Source organism: Hibiscus syriacus, unplaced genomic scaffold (genome assembly GCF_006381635.1).
Source record: "Hibiscus syriacus cultivar Baekdansim isolate YM2019G1 unplaced genomic scaffold, ASM638163v2 tig00110461_pilon, whole genome shotgun sequence".
In the NCBI taxonomy this organism is placed as follows: domain Eukaryota; kingdom Viridiplantae; phylum Streptophyta; class Magnoliopsida; order Malvales; family Malvaceae; genus Hibiscus; species Hibiscus syriacus.
In genome coordinates this window covers 1-19987 of record NW_024062746.1, presented here as the reverse complement: position 1 = coordinate 19987, position 19987 = coordinate 1, and the positions used below count along the sequence as shown (strand labels likewise).

The following is a 19987-nucleotide window of genomic DNA, read 5'->3' as shown; positions in this document are numbered from 1 at the left end:
ACGGATTCCGATTCTCATCAAAGTCATTTGCTTCTCGTTAGGGCCATCACTATGCTTAAAAATCGTGCTTGGGCCATCGATTTCATTTGGATCCCTCGAGAAGCTAATCATCCTGCTGATACTTTGTCAAAGAATGCTCCTCCAGATTGCCTTGAGTTGTTCTGCTTCAAAGATTCACCAACCTCCTTCTGCAGCCTCTTTCACGTAGACATTGTTGGACCGCCGTATTGTAAATCTAGACTTATCTAGTAGCTTAGTTATTTTCCACTACAATTATGTAAATTTGTTTGTTTCTTCTTCTGCAACTTGAGAGTTCTTTTTTCTTGTTTAAACAATTTTTTAATATTAACAATTGCTTTCATCATTTTGATGTCATAAGCATATCATCCAGGGTGGGATTTTACCAACCCTATATTAAATTTATGGCTAAATTGTACAAATGGTCTTTGAACCTTTGGGGAACTTATATCTTGATCATTGGACTTTTAAAACTTACAATACACTCACTAAATTTTTATTTCGCTTTCATTATTGTTATTGTTGTTGTTGTTAAATATTGTTAAGAAAAATTGACTTGATATGATAAAGTCCTCTTCTTTCCTAGAAAAATCTTAAATTTCCCATGCTTGAAAATGACTGTCGACACTCCTATTTTTTTTGTCAGTTTTATGTCATTCGACAGTTTCTCCAATCAAGAAAATCACCAAGCCACTTTTTCTTCTTGTTCTTCTCTTTCTTTCCTTCAACTCAAACTCGTCATAAAAACTTTGCAATCTCCTCAAATCACAATCAAATCTAAAAGATAATTTTTTTATATGTCAATGTCAATCGTTAGATCAGCTTAAAACAAAAGTATGTTAATCTTTTGGTCAAACTAAGCCTTCTTACCATTAGGATTGACCGATGACTGTTTCGTTCATCTAAATTTCATCAAGATTGAGATGGTTAGTTTTCCTTTTCTTTTTTCTTTTACTTATTTGCTTGCTTTTGTTGTTGTTTATTGTTTGATACTATTGATGATTGTGGTTGTGGATGATGGTCAAATGGGATAAGTGATGGTAGCTCGGGTTTTGATTGGTTTGATCAAGAATCATGGCTGGGTTGTTGAGACTTGGATTAAATGGTGGGGATGAATGGTTCAACGACTCTGGGAAGATGATGAAGCTCTTGAGTAAGATGCATGAGTATCATGTTCAATGAAAACAACTATTAGAAGAATATCGAACGGTGATAACGTAGATCGAAAGGAAACCGACGACTATCAATTTGGAAGAAGACTATATGATCTTTTTTTTTCTAAGAAAAAGAATTTAATGCATACAATTTTTTTAACAATTGTGGCTATAATGAAGGTAAATTAAAACTTCAATAAACACATTACAAATTTTGAAAGTTCGATGATCAAAATTTAAATACCCTAAAAAGTTAAAGATGCACTATATTTAATTATGATTCTATGACTTAATTGTCCTTTTAATTCATTTTACTTTAAATTTGTGTGTAAAGCAATATAATAGTACAAGACACATGAACTTCACATTTGCCCGACCATAATTTATTAACAGTGTCACTAAAAGTAACCCACAACTATTTATTTCCTCACTCCTGCTAAAGTATACCATTTCTAGCCGTAATTCCTCGCAGCAAAACCCAAAAAAGATTTAAGGGCAAACTACACATATAGTACCTAAATTATCAATTTTGGTCTATTTTAATACCTAAACTTTCAATTTTTCAAAACCATACCTAACGTTTAGTTTTCATTTTAGTAGCCCGTCATTAAAAACTTAATGCATTTTGTACATAAACTATCACTTTTGGTATGTTTTAATACCTAAACTTTCGATTTTTCTTCAAAACATTAAATTTTGATCAGGGGATAATAAAATGAAACAAAAACTGAAGTTTTTAATGGCAGACAACTAAAATGAAACAAAAACTAAACTTTAGATATGATCTTGAAGAAATTGAAAGTTTAGATACTAAAACTAATAATTTAAGTACTAAATATGTAACTTACCTAAAATTTAAATGAAAGCCACCCACATCACATTTTTAGTAGCATATGTTCCACGAGTCCATAAAAAAAGATATCTACTAGTTGGCATCCATGGATATGTACCCGTCACTACCTTATACCCCATGTGGATCGTGTGCCATTGGTGTGAAAACAAACAAAGGGTGGAAAAATAGTTTAAAAGGAGTTAATTACTCCATCTTTGAGCATCATTAACTTAAACGAGAATGAGAGAACATGATTATTGGTGGCAACACAGTTTTTTAATCAATGATGTAGACTTGCTAAAACAAAAAACTAGCCTAACCCTCCCCTCTTGACTTGTGTGCCAAGGTAACTATTAACGGTGATAATATTTATCGTTCATTGTTGATAATGATGTTTGTTTATATATATTTTTATTCTTCATGTTGTTTGATTGAATTCTTGTATCATCGTATTGTCATTATTCGGTTGTTAATTAATGTTCTTTGATGACCTTAATAGTAGTGAACTTATTCTAATATACATGATAAAATCCCTCTATAAATTTGGAAACATATTGCTGTTCCCAGTTGAGAGGAGGAGGAGAAAGAATGGACATGAACAGGAAAACTAAGACGCCGGCATCAAGAGTTGTCAGAATAGATTCAGAACAATCCTGGGATTTCTTCATCACTCAGGCTAACGGTCAAGGCTGCCCTGTAAGCATCTTCTTTCCCTCTCAATTACATGAGTCCAAGTATGGATGGACATCTCCCCAAACTTTTAAATTTTCATATATTTTAGATACGGAAATCTCATGAATCATCTTGCAGCACACTGCACATATACGTATTATCTTTTTCAGTTGATCTGGTGTGTTGTTTTGTAATTGCAGATAATGGTACATTTTACAGCAGCTTGGTGCGTGCCCTCAGTGGCCATGAGCCCTTTGTTTGAACAACTGGCCTTCACCTACCAAGATGTTTTGTTTCTTTCCGTCGATGTGGACGATGTCCAGGTTTTTTTTTCCTTCTTCTTCTTCTATGTAGCTTCTCTCATGTTCTTATGCAACCCTAAAAGGAAGTTTATATTGGAATACGGTTTCGGATGTTGAACAGGAGGCAGCATCCAAGATGGAAATCACAGCAATGCCAACATTTTTGTTGATGAATCAAGGCACTCATGTCAACAAGCTTGTTGGTGCCAATCATGATGCGATCAAGAAAATGATTGCTGATTTCGTTCTTCACTTCCGTTCTTCTAAACTTCCTACATAGTTTATTATCATTATTATTTCTGATAAAAAAAATCAGTTCTTGTCTTCCTTGCTTTTGTGAGGTTTAATCCTTTGAGTTTCTTTATGTTGTGGATTTGGTTTTGTTTGGCTTGTAATTTAATAGTTGAAGTTTGAAGATTATTGTGTTTTGATTTTGATTATGTTTGAGGAATAAAAGCATGTAAATTTTGTTTGTTTCTTCTTGTGCAACTTTAGAGTTCTTATTTTTCCCTTGTTTAAACAATTTTTTAAGATTAATAATTGCTTTCAAATCATTTTGATGTCATAAGCATATCATATTAGAGTATTTTGAAAAGACATAATGCAATAAAATAATCCTAAATTTTATACTACGGTCAAATTTGTTCGTATTATTTTTTTGAAATATTTGACCACAAGAGTCGTGGCTATGTTGTTGGAAGCCCTGTGCAAATTCTTGTAAAGGGGCTCTTAGATCTCGAACTTATTTTTCTGAAATAATAAATGACTAATTTCATTAACTTAAAAAACTTATAGATATACTCTATTCTGGGCCCCGATGTAAATTTGAACTTGTTTTTCCCAAAAATAATTTTGCTTGTTAACGAGATTCGAACTTAGGATCAACAAAGTCATGTGTCCCAATGATCTAATCACTGCTCTATACCTATTTTTATACTTTTTAATGACAACAATTGACAGATATATTCTATTTTAGGCTCCTATTTTTTGATGTCATGCACCGTCTCGTATTTAGTGCATGCTCAGCCACGCCCCTGTTGTCCACTCAACTTTAGTTTTTGGTTAAAAATCTATGTTGGATGAAAAATATTAATTAATTGACCGTCAGCATTTGATGCTGATGAAGTATACACATTGAGGAAAAAGTTGATGTGACTAGTGGTTGTGCTTGATGACGAGGCATTATTACGTAAATGTTTTTAAAACAAAAATTTTAAAATTTATTAATAATATTTAATTATTTGTTACTCTTTATTGATGCTTTTTTAATGAAACTATTAAAAGGAAAATTGGGAGATTCGAACTTAAGTCCAGGGTGTGAAATAGAAATTCTTTTGCGATCAACCCAAACTGCTAACTTGTTTAGATAATGAAACAAATATTATTTAATAAATACTTAAGTTTGAATTTCAAATTTAAGAATCGTTTGTTTCATACTCCCATTCACGTCAGATTTTTTAAAAATAAAAATATTATTATTAATATTATTATTTAATTATTTATTTCCTAAAATGCTTTCTCCATTTATCCCTCACATCTCCATTTATCTCTATCATGTTGGACCACCGTTGATCACCGAAGTCGTCGGTGTTGTCGTACTGAAGATCATCGCTTCAATCGTCTCGATCTCCTTATCACAGATATGGCCTTCGATCTTCGGGATTCTAAACATGGGGTCGTAGATCTACAAAAAGACCATTCAACACGTAATCGTTTAGGTACCAGACTTGGGCGTTGTGGGGGTGTTCATCCTTACCTACACGTAATCGACACTCGAACTTTTAAAAAGAAAATTTTGGTAAAATGCAAACCATTTTTAATCTTTTAATGATTTTTCTAAACTCATTAAAATAATTTTAAGGTTTCCAAGCTACTTAATTTAAAGGTTGATGACGAATTCAAAATCAAATTATTTTCAAAATTATATTTCATCACTTTTTTCGAATTAATTAATTTTTAAAATCTAACTAATGACGTTATGACACCCTAAAAAGTTAAAGACGTACTATATTTAATTATGATTCTATGACTTAATTGTCGTTTTAATTCATTTTACTTGAAATTTGTGTGTAAAGCAATCTAATAGTACAAGATACATGAACTTTCACGTTTGCCCAGGCATAATTTATTAACAGTGTCACTAAAAGTAACCCACAACTATTTATTTGCTCACTCCTACTATATTGACACGTGGCATTGCAAGCAGCCGCGTTTACACATACTCTTGGCCCTTATCATATCATTTGTACAATAAACATGAAATTCATGTTTCCCAAAAACTCAATCATTCTTATTTAGAGAATTTACTGAGTTATCCGAGTAGTAAAAAATATATATATTTTTTAATTTTGGTTTGAATAATTATGTTAATAAAGAATGTGTATACTTATTTAGAGAATTTACTGAGTTATCCGAGTAGTAAAAAAATATTTTTTTTAAAATTTTGGTTTGAATAATTATATTGTGTTACTAATGATTAAAAAATATTTTTAATTAATATTATTTTATAATTATCTTATACAATTAAAAGTATAGCATACTTACATATTTTAAATTCATATTTTTTTTTTCATTTCATTTCAATCAATTTTTTTTGTTTAACATTTCAATCAATTTTTATACATACATGTCAATGAATCAAATGATTATATATGAGTAAATTATATAATTTTTCATTAAACTTTATTTTCTCTCCTATTTTATTTATTATACTTTTATTTTTTTTTTAGTTTGCTCACTAGACTGTCTAAGTGTTCATATTTTGATTATTTGAATTAGTTTAATATTATTTTTATATGACGTGACATTTTTATTATTAAAATATAAAAACAAATTAAAATAAATAATAAAATACTATTTTTATTATTAAAATTAAAAAGATTTAGAAAAATAATTGCTTATCGTCAACCACAGTCGACCTTTACAACCGATAATCGAATGTCCTGAAACTTGTTGATCTCAATTGAAATATTTTGATTTCTTCATTTTCGATATGATATTCGTGGATTTTAGAGCATGTTCCTACAAAATGAAGGTCGGATTCAGACATAGGGATTGAGGTGAAGCGAAACATGAAATTTGGGATCGAATGATCACCATCTACAATAATCGACGACGGCTGACGTTTCTATTTTATCATTTTTGATTGGATTAGGAGCATGCTGAGACAAAACAGAGGTCAAATTCGATCTCAAGGGATCGAAACGAAATAAATGATGAAATTCGGACCGGATATCCATCATCTATTATTGTCGACGGTGGCATATAATGTCGACGAACAGTGGACGATCACCTTTTATTTTTATTTTATTTTTTAAATTATTTTTATATTAAATAATAATAAAAATAGCATGTCACATTAAAAATAACAATACAATAATTCATAATGACCAAAGCATGAGCAATATGGAATTTCAACGAGTAAATTAGAAAAATTAAAAGTACAATGAGTGAAATAAGAGATATCAGAGTTCATCGAAAAATAGTATATTTTACTCACTATATATTACTAAAAATAAATATAGTTTTAATTTTTTTATATAATATGGCATTACTCAGTTCATTAATATAATTTATTTGTGACAACCAAATAATTGAGTGATCTATTTGTATACTTTTAAATTATATGACTTATATAATCTTATAATAATTGAATGATTTGTGGGGGTAATTTATCCAAAATTAAATCTAAAAGCATATGATTGAACCCCCTTGTAATAATTCTTTTTCTTCCCAAGCAGCTCCCGCCCTTCTTCAAAGCCGGAAAAATATAACCGAACACTTCAATCTTTCCGGCGGAAATCGAAGTCGGCGGAGAATGGTGTCCCCGGAAAACTCCAATTATTGGTCACACTTCGATTATACAACCTTGATCGACGATATCCCTGTCCCTGACGGACCTTATCCCGGTTTTTCTTGGTCTACGCAGCCAATCGACGCCCCTTCTAACGTTGTCAGGTCCCCCTCTTAGAAAATACCTGCTTTTTATCGCTCTTTTTCTTCCTTTTAGAATTTTCAATTAGGGTTTTGATAAATGTTTATTTGACTTTTTTGGCTTTGTCAGATTCCTTTAATTCTCTGGGGGATTTACTTTTGGTTTAATATGATTAAGTTTCATGGATGTTTTCATAAAGTTTCGATTTTGCATCTGTTTTTCATGGAAAAGGTTATGAAATGCTTGTGTGTGTATAAATTATGTAAAATGGTTGGGTCTTTATCTGAAGTTTATGAACAGATTTATTTTATTTTTAGGGGATATTATTGTAAGATTATTGTTTTAAAAAGGTTGCTAATAATTTATTTTTCTGAAAATTTAGTGCTGAGAATTGATAAAATTCACCTATTCTTCATCCTAGTCAACGGTTAAGATCTACGAACTTGCACAAGGAGGCATTATGTTCAATCCACCTGTTATGTCTTGCATTTGGTTAAGACTATGGTGTTTGTTTGTATGTCATGTAACTTGCAAATTTAGTTCTTGAGTGCTCATATGTTAAGGGAGATGTGGTTTTATTAGAATACATGCCATTCATGCTCTGCAATCTACTACTTGCTTGTTTGGAAAGCATTTTGTGTTTTAATCCTGAAATACAATTTTCATGAACCGGGTTTGTGGTTAAAGTTATCAGAGGATTCTTTAAATCGAAGCAGTGTTATTATTGGAATTTGGAACATAGTGCTTGAGGAAGCATGTTTTATGGACATCTTTTAACGTATTTTGGAAACAAAATTTGTTGCAAACTGAGTCAGTGATGACTGAGGATGCTGTAGGCTTGTTCATTTGCATCGTATTACCATGCAATAACACTGTTGACTTGCCTTGTCGTCTTTACTTAGTATGGGGTTTTATGCTGTGCTTCTTGAGTCTTTCAGATATTTGTGGAATTAGAAATTCTGATCTATTGGGAGGGTAGGAGCATGTCTTGATTAACTTTTTGGAAAAGGTTAGCAGGAGTCCTTATTCAGGTCCTTGGTCAATGGTTATCATTCTGATCTGCAACTGTATTTGGTGCTTTATCCATTAGACCTTGAATTTTTGAATGAAAGAGAAACCTTGCTTCTGAAATGGCTTATTTTGTAAGCATTCTGAAATGGCTTATTTTGTAAGCAGATGTCTCCATCAAGATCTTTATGTGCGTTGGGATTTTAGTTTCGGCATAGTTAATTATGTCTATTCCAGTGTAGATCTTCCAATTCTTTGTTGTTTTCATTTAACCTTGGCAGTTGTGTTATGATTTAATATTATTGGCAAGTGAGATCCTATACTTTTTCTTTTTGGAGGGGGGGGGGGGGTGTTCTAACATTGTCTTGTACCTTTTCACTTGGTTATTTTGTTGGTTTTCTTTTCCTGGCTCATTTTCTTTATCATCCATTTTGATCTGTTCCTAGTGTGGGAATCGATGGCTCATTTGGAGATTCAGATGGTCTAAAGGAATCTGGTTCAAAGAAGAGGTAATACTGTCTTTCATGCACTGTATGGTAAATAAAGTAGATTAAAAACATATACCACCCGTTCCACTTTCCCACTTGTACCCTGATATGTTTATTTAGAAAACTGTTTAGAACTTGGTCCAATAGGTGGACACTTCTGTGTTGTGGGGGTTGTGGGGCTTAGAATATTTTTATTGAAGGAATAATATAGAACTATTCAAACTTTTAAGCCACGAGATATTGAATGGACAAAAAGAATAATATCTAGGGACATTTACTTTTGAGAAGCTGAAAGCATTTTCATTTGTCTGGCGTTTAATTGATGCAAAACATATAGTTGCTCAAGTATGCTGCAATTCATGTCCTACAATAAGATGATTTAGATGGAGCATCATCTATTCTTCTTGAATGTTCCTTTTTCATTATTATTGACATGACTGACTCTGAATCTTCAAGTGTTTCAATTACAAAACAAAACAGACGAAAGTGTTATATCAGAGGAATCTTGTTTCTTACTCCTTTTCTATTGCAGGGTTAGATCCGAATCATGCAATGCATCAAGCTCCAAAGCATGCAGGGAGAAGTTGCGTAGAGATAGGTTAAATGACAAGTACTTGCATCTCTTTTCTCTTCTCTTGGTTTCTCTTTTGTTTGCTTTCTATCTCTTCCAAGCATGAATTGTTCAACATTGTGTAAATAACAGGTTTATGGAGCTGGGTTCTATTCTGGAACCTGAAAGGCCTCCCAAAACTGATAAGTCTGCTATTTTGATTGATGCTGTCCGAATGGTGACCCAGTTACGAGGTGAAACCCAGAAATTGAAGGATTCAAAATCAAGTCTCCAGGAAAGGATTAAAGAGCTGAAGGTGAGACTGGTTTAAGGGTCTATTTTTGGGTGAATAGCCAAAATCCTTAGCATGCAATTTGCTATTTGGAACTACTGCCGTCTAAAAAATAATAAAACATAAAAATATTAAACTGCATTTCTTCTTTTTAGGCTGAAAAGAATGAGCTTCGTGACGAAAAGCAGAGGCTGAAGGCAGAGAAGGAAAAGTTGGAGCAGCAACTCAAAGCAATGAACGCACAACCTAACTTCATTCCGCCTGCACCACCGGCCATCCCTTATGCATTCACTGCCGCCCCAGGTCAAGCTCCTGGGAACAAGTTGGTTCCTTTCATTGGTTATCCTGGAGTTGCAATGTGGCAATTCATGCCGCCTGCAGCAGTCGATACCTCACAGGACCACGTGCTCCGTCCTCCGGTTGCCTAAGCTGGCAACCAACAATTGTTAGGGTTTGTATTTGACACAAACAAGGGTATTAGTCATGTCATTGTTTTGGGCTGTTTTAGTTTCACTCAAGTTTCTCTAACTGGCTTTGTTGGGTGACTGTCTGTAATTGTACTCTTATGATTTAGTGCTGGTAATTCCATGTAAATTTCTAACAAGTTCATCTGGCAACCTTTGTTTTTCATTCTGTTCTAGGTTAAGGTTAGGTACCCGTCTCTACAAAATAACTTGTTTTGTGGTCAATTTTCATAATTAATTTTATACTGCTTCTGTTAACCGTATGAATACCAAATTTAATTGCATTTAATTATTTTGGTTTACAAAACCTCATTAGTATTTATTAATAACAATATTTTAATAAAGGAAATCAAGATAAATGAGGAATAGACAAAACATAAGGTTGTTACTATTTACATGATAAAACTTAGAAATGGGAAGTAATTAATTTTCCACTTTCTTGTATTGCTGCAAAAAAATTATTAGTTTGGGGTGATTATAAGGTAGTATATGTTCGAAAGATTTTTAACCATTTGATAAAACTTCAAAGCAGACATGCACTCGAACCCGATATTTCTAGAGATAACAATTATTCCTTTAACTATTGAGGTCGCTTAGTTCATGTGAGAGAAGATGGGGTTTTGAGTGGGAACAATGTGCAGTTTTTGTTGAAGAAGATGGTGAATTGAAGCCGGTTTCAAGGTTCCAATTGCGACCGTCGAGGATGTCGAGAATGTGTTGTATAACTTGATGGCTATCAATTCACCTATTACCAAATCTGCCAAGGTCTTGAGAGATTTGGTCTCGAATGTTACTGGAAAGAAGCAAGTTTACTTCAAATTTTCCAAGCTTATCTGCTGAACATTTCCAATGCTGATAGTGATATATAAATATAATATTGTCAAAAGGACATATCAAGTAGTTGAAGTTGCCTTGTAGCTCAAAAAGGCAGCAATCTATTGTTATGCTAGTTGGTGTTTGATGGCTGAATCCTTTAACTTGATGTTTATATGTCACCAACCAGTACCTCATGGCCTATACCGACTAACCATGAATATTTGAACCCGAAACCGTTACTTACATCGGTATATTAGCAAGCTTTCAACCTGGGGTTCTTCATTAAGTATCAAGAATCAGAGATTTTGCATCTTTTATGGAAAGAAAAAAGAGAAATCATCATAAGGGAAGAACAGTCGAGGAAAAAAAACCCAGAAGGCCTTGAATTTGCAAAGAACTCTCTCCACTTATAGGTTCCTCGTATACAAACATTGTACATATGTTTAATCATCATTGCGGTCACTCACTGTCCTCCCAAAAAGTCCTTGTTAAGAAGCCCTAATATGACATCCCTTGATGAATTTATCCGAGAAATCAATGTACTTAGCCCACAACGGTCGGAGCTGAGGGAAGGCTATCGAGCCAAGGCTTCGCTCTGCCGTTGAAATGGATGACCCCGGCCGTTTTGGCATCGGATAAAGTCGTGTTATCTTGGTATCCCAATCCCAACATGTGCCAAAATGGATCAATCACATGAACATGCCCATAGAATGCAATTAAACCAGGGGGTAATGTTCCCAGTTGCCACAAACTGAGGTCTGATTTGAAGTTCTGCAGAAAAAAAATTGATTTAATCAGCATGGTAATCGAAGTATGTATGCATATATGTCTATGTGTGTATATGTTACCTCTTCAAGCCAGTGATAGTATGTAAGGCTAATATTTGTCTTCCTCCAAGCCTCAAGATCGAAAATGTTCATGCCATATGCCCATGCACATTCGTTTGGATCGAAATTCTGCATGATCAAAGGGTGGGAGAAGTTGAGATAGCTCTTGAACCGCTTCGACATTACAAATGAATCTTCACCCGTACATGTCTCCACTGCACCGTTAACTTTTCCGATCATATCGATGTCCCATAGAGGTGAAAGATCGTTTGAATCACAATGTCGTCGTCTAGGAAGACTACCTTGTTAAGGCTCGGAAACAACTGCGAAATCGAGAAAAGTCATTACTGTTTGGACTATTTCTTCCCTTTCCATCTACTTAAACTAACAAAATATAGTCTTATGTATTACCTCGGGTAAATGTATCCGAATGTGATTCATCAAGGAGTTGTACTTCGGACTCAATGCTTGTAGTTTCGCGGCGATAACTTGAGGCTTCTCAGTATTATTTGCTATGATGACGGATGATCCCCCTCGGAACTGTGACCTTACTCTCTGATCTTTTTCCATTGCTTCCAAAACAGGTATCTTCCCTTTCGAAAGCCAATCGAATTGATGTAAAGCCTTAACCTCGATTATTGCAGGGTCTAAAGGATGCAATGAAAACCAGGCCTGCATAGGGGAGTAAGTTTTCCTATCGGTTATTATGTGCAGCACGAATTTTTCGGGGTGTAACGCATTTTTAACAAGCGATGTCGCCACAACCGAGGCTGCAAGCACATTATCTGAGGCAAGGACAAAGTGGAAGTAAGAGTTATCGACAAGGGCCGGGACGAGTTCCGCTGAAGGGAGTTGGATGCGAGCGGCTGCATTGTTCGAGTGTTCGTTGGCTAGCTTTAGTGCTAAGCAATGAAGCTCTTTTGGAATGCTGCTCGATGCTACGTGACGGTACAAATATTCTTGGATTTTGGCTGTTCTGGTTCTTTGTTCAAGCAGAATTATCTGGAAAAAAAAACCAATGTTTTAGCTCCAATGATCTCTTATATGGGGAAAAAAACAGAACAAATGAAGTTAATACCATTTCTCTGAGCTTTAAAGCAAAGGTTTTTGCATCTATATGCTTTGTTTCATTTCAGACATAAACTCTTGTAATGTCTGAGGAACATCAGTCTTTCCCTGTACTTCATCTTTGCTTACAGGTTCATCTAGGATTTGGTACATCACCTCTGGGACCTATTTCAATTAAAAAACAACACTTAATTCATATTCTTAATTATTACCTAATATTTGAAAAAAAAAAAATGAAATAATTTGTTAAATAGTAGAATGAGTTTAGGAATTTACATTTGATTCAATCTTTCTTCCCAAGATCCTTGGTCCTAGTCTCTTTCCCAAGCAGCCTACCATAAATCCAAAAATAAAAATAAAAAAACCAGTAATTAATTGTGATTATTGGGAAATGAGCATGCATGATATATATATATATATATATATATATATATATATATATATATATATATATATATATATATGCATGTATGTAACTTTGTTTATTATCAACTAAGATTCCCTCTGAATCTCCCATTGATTTTTCTCTCTGACTATGGATATTCATCAAATCTTAATGACATATCCTATATGATTTTTTCCAGTGCATCTTATATCTGCAATATAGGAACTTGATTACATTTTCCATGAACACCAATGTTGCAGAAAACAATACCTATATGCATACATAGAGTTTGAATAAGAGAAAAGGTTACCAATGGGAACGTTGGAATGATCGCCATCAATGCTATCAATGGTGGACAAAACAAAGACGAACCGGAGAAGGAAGGTGAAGAAGAGAAGTGAATAGAAAAGCATCCGATAAGAAACCCTCCTGGTACCCACTTCACCTTGATGAATTCTCTTACACCTTTCCCAGGAAGCACCGTTACATGTCTCAAACTGGGTGAGATATAGAGCTGCATCTTTACTCTCTTGGTTTGTCTTATGAACCTCTAACAGTTCATTTGGGAAATGATATGAAGATGAAGAAGATGAAAAGGCCAAGAAAAATGGTGCAAAAAAAGGGAAGGAATTTGAATTGTAGTTGTCAGTCACCTAACCTTGCTTAGCATAGAGGCTATACATATATACATACATACATATATATATATATATATGGGGAAGAAGGGGGTGTTGTTAAAGAGAAAAGGACATGGGACTTTGTTCTTGTTGAGTTTTGGAGGTTTTGTTTTGAAGTAGGGAAGTTGAGAGATCATCAGAAATGGAAACTTCATAAGAAAATAAAAATCTTTGTTTGGCGTTACTTAGCTTTGCCTCCACATGAAGCTTTATGTTATTTACATCCATAAATAAATCAAATTTAATAACAAAAATGAGATGAGATTGGAGCTTGACAACACATTACGGAATGGAAAATGACAGTCTCTTGCACCTGGAGTGGGTATTGAAGCAAAGGGACTTCGGTTGTTGGTATGAAAACTCAGCAACAACTACATTTTTTTTTTGCACATTTTCATTGGCCAAAATGTTCACTTTTTTGGTTTTTTTTCCTATTAATCACGATTTGAGTGCATTATATTTGGTTTAAATTTATATTTATGAAGTGGTTTCGGTAGATTCATTTGTTAGAGATTCTTTTTTTTTTTTTAAAGTTAAACAACAATTTATTTTTTATTTTTATATAAAGGTACCTTGCAAAACAATCATAAGAATCATGATATATTGACCATATTATATCAGATATATTTAGTTTGATGCTATAAAGTAATGCTATTATTTACATTAAATATCACAGCTAAATATTGGTCTCTTATTTACAAAGTTTAACATATGAGAAACCTCACAACATAATATCCACAGGTTCAGCTTTGCCTCTGTTTACATATTTCCAGCCCCATAGTATCAGAAGAATATATGCACCCTGGAATTGGGAGAGATGTCGAATTCAATTCACGATAATAATAGGAAGAATCAATGCTTAGCCGAAGGAATTGCTGCTTCGTCTTGAACGACTTAATAAAGGGTTCAGATTACCTCTAACCATAATCTTCATTAGCTTCATCTTCGAAATGATTCTCCATCTCTTGAGGCTTTCGCTGTTATTATTTACAAACTTGAGTTGAGCTTTCCATTCTTAAGCTCTCTCTATTATAATTTCGAGATGCTATGACTGTTATTTACAAAAGCCTTCGGTTCCTATGGAGGCATATTAGGACCATTCAAACTGGTTCCTTCGCTGCTAGTGTGGAGTTCAGAGAGTGGAGCACCATTTTCAGTCACGGTGTCAAGAGAGCCAGAGCAGGTTCTATGTGAAAGCCTGCCATTTTCAGGCGGCCCGGACCTTTGATGCAGCAGGTGTCCATTGCTATTGCTATATACAGTTCGAATCCTGTAACCAGAGGATGAGAGTTGATGATGGATATAAATGTCAAACATAAGCCTGTTGTAATAGAAGCCATTTGATAATGGGAGAAAAATGAGGGCTCAAATCCAAGAGCATAATACACCACATTTAAATTGACAAAACTACATTACTTAGATGTAAAATGTATTCTTTCAGAATGATACTATGAACCAAAATTAGAAGTATCTGAACTTTTTTGTGGTACAAGGAATAAAAGAATTGACAGACATCCTGGGAAACATTACACAATCATTTATGGATAGCATTCAGCATACCTTGCTTGCTGGAACTTAGGAGTTTGAACGTAGTCAAAAACCGGAACCAAGTTTTTCGACCGTGCTTCAATCATGTGGTTGGAAAGTTTTCAATTTCTATTTCCCCGCCAAAAGCATTTTCTTCGGCCATTTTGATGCTATCCATCACCATTGATTGAAAGTACATCTGAAAGAAAATGAACAAGAAGATAAATATCATTAAAAAAACATGGTATTTCATATGCAGTTTTTGGACTAAGCTAGCCAGCAGCCCGGCACCTTTACAAATAGGCATATCTCCGCAAACAAACATCAAAGAAATTCTTAATCAAGAGTAATACCTGTGGTTTTCCCCACAGTGACACCCGAGTCTCATGCATCTGCAGTTCAGCTTCTGAAATATACAAATTATGTTTTTCCTGAGAGTTTGTATTTGCTTTGTTGACAGTACAGGAGGGGTTAGGGTATGTACTTTCCATCTTTTGCTTCTTCAGGATATACTTTATTGTTATCTAATGTTCCATTCTCACCATATATATCAACATTATCATCCCGCTCCCTTCGTGTGTGTTTCTGACATATATTCCACTTCTGGATTGCCTCGACTACTAACCTTACATCAGAATCTGTAGTTGACTCATATGTTGTGTTCAATCCAGTAACAACAGGTGTCGAATCAAGCTCAGCTGATGGTCGTAAAGCATATTGTATCATACATCCGGAAGGAGAGAAAACCAAAAGGTGGTATTTTCCCTTTAAAGAGCTGCTCTCAGAAAGCAAAAAATTATTGCCTTTGCAGTTATGGAAAGAGCAAGCAATGGCCCCTGAAAGGGAACCCATCCTGCCAGTCGCAGCAGCCGCAGCACCACTTACAGTACCTCTCCAACCATTACTCCCGTTTCTTATTCTGCTAACAACAGAAAGTGTAACAGGGGGTCCAGATGCACAAAGACTTGAATTTGGCAGCCGTGGAACTTGTGGCTTAGTCATAACACCCAAACTGCCATTTTTATGGGCAAAATCAGCATCACCAGACTGAAGACATACAGATCCTCCCATTGGATTGATAGCAAATAGATGGATTGTCCCTCTTGAAGAACTAATCATGATCCTGTTGCTATCATCACTGAAACTAATATCCTGTATTACCTGAAATCTCAAAGAACAGCAAAAGTCAAGGAAAAAACTCTGATTGCCAACAACAGATAAGAATTATACTTGGCATTGTCTTACAGCATTTGTAATACCACGCTGCAGCCGGTACAGATGAGTGTATGATGTTTGTGTATCACAAGCAGATGAGTTTCCAGGTCCAGGCATAATCTTGAATACATTGATATTATGACCCTGAACAGAAGCTGTCACAAAAGCGTCCCACTAGGATCAAAGCATAATGCTGTAATAGGATTCTGTGCGCCCTAAACTGAGTGATTACAACTTTACTGACAATATCTCTGACAATTACCTAATAAGCCCAGAGAAAAATATAGTGATAAGTAAAAAAAATGGTTTTGCAAGTAACCTTTTGGCAGATATAATTGGCACATAAGTAAGCACAACCTAAAACTCGTTCACGCTTAATTAAAGGATCTGCAAGCCGGAGACTAAACATATACAGTACATATATAAAATATTGAACAGAAAAGTTCCAACAAGAATGTCACACAGGATTAGCAACTTGCAGATGTAAATTAAAAAGAACTGAAGGGGCGGGGAAAAATATTAGTTTCAGTTGCAAGAGTTCAAACATGGGGAGACATATATGTACCATTCCGATGTTATCGACATCCACTAAATGGCCATTAACAGTTCCGTTGCCTTTCCATCCAGGACTTCCAGATTGCAGATAATTGTATGAATCAGGAAGGTATCTCGACAATTCCTATATCCCATGTCTCCCAAGGTTACAATGCCAGCAGCAAGTTGCTTGCTTGATTCTTTTGCATAGTGTGCAACAAGGCTCCCATTTGAAGAAAAACCCGGGAAACTTGCAGAAGGTGTAAGATGTTGTGGACTGACACGTCCACAATCAGAGCCTACAACCGGACTTCCACTATAAGCGAGCCACCTAGGACCAACCGCTACAGGTCCGTAACCTATACCCCCAGAACCAGGGCAGCCTGAGACTATCGGATTCGTAAGAATGGATATTCTCTCTCTAGTTTTGTGACATCAAAACAATGTATCTGTAAGATATAAAAATACGTTCTCAAACTGTGGCTAATCGTAACGGCCCCAAAAATGTATACATAAAGTGACATACCTGAGCTGCTTGAGCTACAGCAACAATTCGAGAACTGCACCTTACAGAATAAACAGCTGATCTGAACTTTAGCATATGTACATACGATTGAGATCTCAAGGAATAAAACAGGACAACGGTAGGCACAACAGTACCATTCCAGCATCATGGTTGGGTGTGCTTCCATTACATCTACCCTGTATGTCATTGTCCCTGGAGAGGGACCATCGGCACAAACTACCAAAAGGGGACGGCTGTCTGCAAACTTGTCATCCAATCTCTTTGCTGCCTCCAGTTTCGGTAGCATTTGCATAAATGACACAGGATCTTCGCGCTTCGAAACCAAGTCGCGGACATTATCTGCTTCTTCAACATCCCAAACCTGGAAACCAGACCGATAACCAAGAAGAAGAACTTGTCGAATGACATCTCCCTCGCCTTCTAACTTTCAAACCCAGCCCAATTAACCTTTACACCATAAAAAATAACAAGGGTAATGTAATATGAGTCGTATTGTCTTCTCCATCTTAAAAAAAAAAACAAACAAATTGATATTACTTAAGAATCCAATTCTATAACAACACTCAGCGTACCTATTTAGCCATTCAACTCTGCAACAGATTCTGCACGGTAATTATTTGGGAAAAAAAGTCTCTTCTTTTATTTCTTACCTGATCATACTCAGAATCATCTTCCCTATCAACAATCGATGATGCCACGGTAACTGCCGACCGTGCCACGGTGGAAGCACCGGAAGAAAACGATCCTTAAGTAGCTGGAAATGGCTCGGAACGAACTCCGAGCGGACCTAGAACGACACTTCCAACTTGAGTTTTGGATTGCCCGTGTCCATCTCCACTATTCCTCATAACCCTCAACACCCAATTAAGGAAACCCAAAATCAAAACTATCCACAAATTTCTCCTTTTAATAACCCCAATTCTATAATTAAAAAAAGGGAATGAGAAACTTAGAAGAAATTGAAAACCCAGAAAGAAACAACATTTTAATTGAAGAAAAAAAATCAGGTTACAGATATTCCATTTGAAAAAACAAATAAAATAAAACCAACTTTTTTTTATAGAAAAGTTAAGAAAACTAAACAGAATAGAGACAGATTCTGAATCCAAGCAGGACAAAAACAAACCGCTTTGATCGTTGTTTCTCTGCAAAAAAAACAATTTTTATACTCTAAAAAATTGTACAAATTTGAATTCTCGGATATGAGAGGTCCTGACCGGAACAAAACGAGAATAATTTAAAAATTTTCACAAAAATAAAAGAATTTTTTTCAGTTTTGAAACCGAATTTTTTCAAACAAAAAATTGGGAAATTAAGAACATGGGGAAAAGTAAAATTTTAGAGTGGTTTTTGAAAAAAGAATGGGGAAATCATCCAATGAAAGACTGGAATATGAGAGAGTTTTGAGAGAGAGAACAAGAGGTTGGATGCTTAAGAGATGAAGCTGTCTTTCTTTCTTCTTCTTTTTTCTTCTTCTATGCTTTGCTTTCGCTTTCGAATTATATAAACTTTGAATAATGAGTTGGTATTCTGACGTTGAATTTTATATATATTTTTTGTATAATTACCTCTACTATAGATTGACTAATCCAACTCAGATATTACATAGACAATGTCGATATTTTCAACTTAATTTATTTCATTCGTAATTGTTAAGATTTGAGACTCTGATTTTATTTAAGGAATTTAGTGTCTCATCCCACTAAATCAACGATTGTTGATACATGTAATTTTATATTTGATAAACGGTTTTAATTAATATTTAATAAACATTTTAAAATATTATCATTGCATTTAATCATTTTGATAAACTATTTACTGGTAAATAAATTTATTTATTAAAATTTTAAAAACATCTCATTCATACCTATTATAAAATTCTTATCAGATTAATATATAAATTAATTAAGTCCATCTAAGAAATATTAAACCATTATTCACTCAATTAGATATACGACGGGTTATTCCGAATAGTTCAAACAAAATCTTAGAACCGGAAGAATAAATTTTACTAATTATATAGTAATTAATGACGTTATATAATTGTTTTTATAAAGTAGTTAAAATTACAACTTTAATTTTTATAAAAAAGTTACAACTTTAAATTTAAATTCAACATATAGTACGAATTCGATTATCATAAATATCAGGAATATAAACATTTAATATCAAAATAATTAATAATTATCTTGAAACAAATATTATCTTATAATTACTCATATTATAAAAAAAATTAACATATATGACTTCACTTATATTTTTTTCGTTGAACAAATTTTAAAAATTTGTTTTTATATCAATATATCTATTAACTTACGTCATAAAGGAAGTTTAGCATTATTATTTATAATATTTTTTCGTACTTATATTTTAGATTAACAACAACATTTTAATGTTTTTAAAATTAAATAAACGTTCTTTTATTTTAATATTTTCCCCCTTTCTTTTTCGTAAAATTTGAAAATTTAGAAAAGTAAAATTCTTTGATGGCTCGAAGCACTTTTGCAAGTACGTGGAAGAATTTACTCGCTTAGTAACCGTCCATCTATGGTACACGTGCTGCGTAAGGAAAGAAAGCGTAGGGGTTTGATGGGAAACGCGAGTCGATGAACAAAAGTGTCTTACACGGATGAAACTAGTTCCTAATTACGGAATTGGTTTTTCCGAATTCTCGTGTTTGTTTCACGTAATTCGTTTT

At 34.1% G+C, this 19987-nt stretch overlaps 2 protein-coding genes and 2 pseudogenes across 2 annotated transcripts; 2 read left to right on the top strand and 2 right to left on the bottom strand.

Annotated features, from left to right (window-relative positions):
- Window positions 1–2557: 2557 nt before the first annotated feature.
- Window positions 2558–3258, top strand: LOC120126643 (thioredoxin-like protein CXXS1). The gene is made up of 3 exons (XM_039144780.1): window positions 2558–2700; window positions 2877–2999; window positions 3100–3258. The coding sequence occupies exons 1-3, from the start codon at window positions 2593–2595 to the stop codon at window positions 3256–3258; spliced, it is 390 nt and encodes a 129-aa protein (XP_039000711.1). The 5' UTR covers window positions 2558–2592.
- A 3429-nt stretch (window positions 3259–6687) lies between these two features.
- LOC120126671 (transcription factor ILR3-like) lies at window positions 6688–9867 on the top strand. Its single transcript, XM_039144795.1, has 5 exons — window positions 6688–6935; window positions 8367–8429; window positions 8941–9018; window positions 9112–9274; window positions 9406–9867. The coding sequence occupies exons 1-5, from the start codon at window positions 6796–6798 to the stop codon at window positions 9676–9678; spliced, it is 717 nt and encodes a 238-aa protein (XP_039000726.1). The 5' UTR covers window positions 6688–6795; the 3' UTR covers window positions 9679–9867.
- An 818-nt stretch (window positions 9868–10685) lies between these two features.
- Window positions 10686–12796, bottom strand: LOC120126691 (annotated as a pseudogene).
- Window positions 12797–14293: 1497 nt separating this feature from the next.
- LOC120126698 lies at window positions 14294–18126 on the bottom strand (annotated as a pseudogene).
- Between the last annotated feature and the right edge of the window lie 1861 nt (window positions 18127–19987).